The 4,483-nt window shown below is 24.6% G+C and overlaps 1 protein-coding gene across 1 annotated transcript; it reads left to right on the plus strand.

Annotated features, from left to right (window-relative positions):
• The first annotated feature begins 423 nt into the window (after nt 1–423).
• LOC119680869 (longitudinals lacking protein, isoforms H/M/V-like) lies at nt 424–1,989 on the plus strand. Its single transcript, XM_038093875.1, has 4 exons — nt 424–467; nt 541–952; nt 1,048–1,300; nt 1,903–1,989. Exons 2-3 carry the CDS (start codon nt 616–618, stop codon nt 1,227–1,229), a joined length of 519 nt encoding a protein of 172 aa, XP_037949803.1. The 5' UTR covers nt 424–467; nt 541–615; the 3' UTR covers nt 1,230–1,300; nt 1,903–1,989.
• The last annotated feature ends 2,494 nt before the right edge of the window (nt 1,990–4,483 follow it).

Below are 4,483 nucleotides of genomic sequence, written 5' to 3' on the forward strand. Positions count from 1 at the left end.
AATATTTACAATATATTGCTAAATAGAATATCTGAAAGAATTTTATATGTCGTGCTCAAAAAGCTTTACATAATTAGTATCTTATGTTATTAAAGAAGAGAATTTATTTAAACTACAAGAAAAAAAACAAGCAAACATATATTTAAACAAGAAAAGACAAGCTGTGCTTTTATTTATAAAATCTAAAATTATTTTTCAAATTAGTTGTTTTTGTGTTAATATTATTATGTAGATTTTTGTAAAATATTTTTTGTTGTGTTTAAAATAAAAAAACTTACTTGTCTTTTCTTCTTTGAAATAATAAGAATAAAAATAATGTATTTAACTTTTAATATTATTTGTGCAAGTTGAAAGTAATATTTATTTATTACTATTTTTGTTACAATATTTTAACAACATATTTATGTTATGTATTGCAGGAATTTGCACACAAAATTGTTTTATCAGCATGTAGTCCATATTTTGCAGTAAGTATTAAATAAATAATAAACAAATAACATCTATGCATATATTTAATTAATCATTATGAATTTTTTTTAGACCTTACTTCAACAACAATATGATAAACATCCTATTCTAATTTTGAAAGATGTTAAGTATCAGGAGTTGACCGCAATGATGGACTATATGTATCGTGGCGAAGTAAATATTTCGCAAGATCAATTAGCGGCTTTATTAAAAGCTGCTGAGTCATTGCAAATTAAAGGTTTATCCGATAATCGCACTGGTGCACCGAAGCCTGAACATCATCGGGGTTTAAACATACCTGGTAGTGTCGGTGGTGGTTCAAGCAAATTAAGTTCTGGTTATACATTAGAACAAACCAAACGTGCACGTGTTGGACAATCAGGTATGGATTCACAAGATTTGTCTGCATCACGTGAAGGTTCTTCTAGTCCATCAAGACGTCGACGAAAAGTTCGGCGCAGGAGCATTGAAAATGCCATGACTGGTATGTATATTATATAAAAAAAAATCAATTTTACTTAAATGACTAAATAATGTTAATATGAATGTTAACCTAATATTTATTTATTTCATTTGCAGATATTCATGACAACTCAAACTCCTCTCAAATGCAATCTAATCAATCCGAATTACTTCAGCAGCCTGCAAAATTAGCTGGTGCTGGCGCTATAACAGCAGCTGCGGCACAAATTCCGACATCATCAACAGCATTATCGACAGGAATGAGTGTAGGTGCTACAGGAGCAACCTCAGGTCAATGATGAAGAAATGGGTATGGATGATTTAGATCATAATGCTGGTACAAGTCAAGGAGGAGAAGGATCTAGTCAAGGTAAATAATTGCATTTTATGTAGTAAAATTTTTAAGTCACTATAAAAAATTACCCAAACATTCTACAAAAAGTCTTAAAATTAAATATAAAATTTGTTGTAGTTGTAATTTATTGTTTTAACTTTTTTATTTAAAACAAGTTTCTTTCGTTATATTTTATATTACAACAAAATTAAATTTATTGTTTTAATGACGAGCTTAATTTGTTAATTGTTTAAATAATGCACAATTTTTAAATTATAAAAAAAATATATTTTGTTTTCACTAATTTTTGACTGTAGTCTAATCAGTACAGTACCTTGATTATATTATAATCTATCAGTATCCTGAAGAAAGACCATAGAATGTAATCGAAATATAAGTGAACATAAAATATAATTTTAACAAATAATTTAATAAGTTAGTTATATACTTGAACAATTAATCAATGATTTTTCAAAAATCTAAATAAATGAAATGTAATTTAAATTATTTAAGCCTTGCGTATAATATAAAATGCCACAAGTAAATTGTAGTTTAATGACTTGAAATTTTATTGTAATACATATTTCTAAGGATATATGTTCATTTCAAAATTTTTAAACACGCGTTTCTTCTTTTAGGCTACGCACCCTGGCAACATGATAGATCTCAGGATGAATTGTTACTGACAACACAAGATGCACAGCAACGGGACCCACAAGGTAAGTTCTAAGTACGAAACATTCAAAGAAGAAGAACAAAGGCTCCGAGCACGACAAATAAAATATATAGTTAGTTATAGATATCAGGACTTTTTTTTAATAAGATCTGTAATTTTGAACAACGTTAGAATTAATATACAAGGTAAGTTCTAAATACGAAACATTCAAAGAAGAAGAACAAAGGCTCCGAGCACGACAAATAAAATATATAGTTAGTTATAGATATCAGGACTTTTTTTTAATAAGATCTGTAATTTTGAACAACGTTAGAATTAATATACTTGAAGATTAACATAGTTAAGTTAGCCAGAAACTTATATAAAAAATTTACTAAAGAAGTAAATATTTTTCATGTAACGCATTATAAAAATTTAATAGTTTAAAAAATCGCCTTAATATTTACAATATATTGCTAAATAGAATATCTGAAAGAATTTTATATGTCGTGCTCAAAAAGCTTTACATAATTAGTATCTTATGTTATTAAAGAAGAGAATTTATTTAAACTACAAGAAAAAAAACAAGCAAACATATATTTAAACAAGAAAAGACAAGCTGTGCTTTTATTTATAAAATCTAAAATTATTTTCCAAATTAGTTGTTTTTGTGTTAATATTATTATGTAGATTTTTGTAAAATATTTTTTGTTGTGTTTAAAATAAAAAAACTTACTTGTCTTTTCTTCTTTGAAAAACTCTACTATATAAATTAAAGCGAATCTAATTTTTGTGCTGATTTGGTTTTTCTTAACACTGCTTCCTACTAGACAATAAATAAATAAATAAATTAGATATATTAAATTGTTCATCACATACACACACATATATATTACACATGCCATTCACATTATTGAATTTTTGTATTTTACTGCTGATTCTCATCATAATATCTAAAATCATAAATTTCGTTTGTATATATATATTTACTTGCCAATATTTTTTTACTTTTCATTTACACAAAAAAAAAAAAACTAAAAACTAAAAATTAAAAATTAAAAACAAACAAAAAAAAATCGGTCTACGATATTAGAGACATTAATTCATATTAAAAATAATTAAATTCTAAATATTGTGAAAATTATAGTTTATTATATATAGTTAGGCATTTTTCATATATTTTTTTATAAATCTGTTGTTATTAAACAAAATAGGGTTTTTTTTCACAATTAAATTGTTAAAGCAACAGAACAGTATTGTTCCCATTCTTGTTGCTCCATAGATTTATTAGAGAGTCTCAAGACATTTTCTATGTGTAAAATTTTTAAAGCTTAAAGTGTTGTGTGTTAAAATTGTTCCATAAAATATTATTAAAAAAATATGTATAATACGCCTAAAATATATTATTACATTAGTCAAAAAGTTTTTGTTTTAGATAGTAATATGTAATAATACTCATTTAGAAAAAAACAACAAGCACACACACCACCACCTTTAATTTGTTAGTAAAAGCGTGAATAATGCAGTAAATCAATTCGTTAATTAATTTCTGTAGGCATATTTTTGTTTGTTGTATATATTGTATTTTTTTTATGTACATTATAAAACTATGATTTTGAAATAATTATGTACTTTTTTTTTTCTTATATATTGTACATTTAGTACATTTTGATTTTAGCATATAATTTTGTAAAATTTGTTTGTTAAAAAATACGCATGCATTATATTTTTCAGCAATTTTTAATTTTATAAGATTTGTTTGAGTATAATTTTAAAAATTTTCATTTATTTTAAATACTATTTGGCTTTTATTTGGTTGACGGGACTAAGAAGTTATTTTATACATTCAAAAATTTGTAAACAAGTTTTTATTTCTATGATTATACACCGGTTAGGTGTTATTACAGTAGCTTTTTGTGCTAAACATTGAGCTCTGCTGTCAATTTATAAGAAATCGTTTGCGTTTCGGTTTAGATTTTTTTTATATTAATTATATATTCGATGATAATAATACGGATTTCCGGTTCTCCGGTTTTTCGGTTAAAAGTAATACAATTTTTAAACTACATTAATTTATTTTTTATTTCTTGTTCATTTGTTTTGTTATACAATTTGTAAGAATTAATTTACATTTGTTTAATACTTGTTTACGTAATATTTTTGTTTACCTTCTTAATCCAACGTACCCGGTTTTTTTTATTTTAATTTAATTATAGCAAGGTTTTGTAAATATGTTTGCACTTTTTTTAAAAATATTTCTTTTTTTAAAAAACTTTGTACCACTTTGTGTACCGGAATATTTGTCTTTTAATTTATTTTATGTTTTGAAATACAACTTGTACATGAAGTACTTTAATGTAGTTATTGTATATTTTTATTTATACATATTTTTATGTTCCAACACAAATTCACAATTTGATTGTTAATTTTAATTTACTTTTAAGATTTTTAATTTTTATGTCACTTTTCTCCCTTTTTTTGGGATACTTGATAATTAAAATTCGCTGCAAACACCTTTGTTATCGGGTGTTATGTATTGCAGGAATTTTTATTAATTTTTACAC

This window comes from Teleopsis dalmanni, chromosome 2 (assembly GCF_002237135.1).
Source record: "Teleopsis dalmanni isolate 2A chromosome 2, ASM223713v2, whole genome shotgun sequence".
In the NCBI taxonomy this organism is placed as follows: Eukaryota; Metazoa; Arthropoda; class Insecta; order Diptera; family Diopsidae; genus Teleopsis; species Teleopsis dalmanni.

What these genes read in the sequence shown, in the direction of transcription:
- LOC119680869 (XM_038093875.1), top strand. Translation starts at nt 616, where the DNA reads ATGATGGACTATATGTATCGTGGCGAAGTAAATATTTCGCAAGATCAA. An exon ending in CATTGAAAATGCCATGACTG is followed by an intron (nt 953 to 1,047) that starts GTATGTATATTA and finishes TTTCATTTGCAG; the next exon opens with ATATTCATGACAACTCAAAC.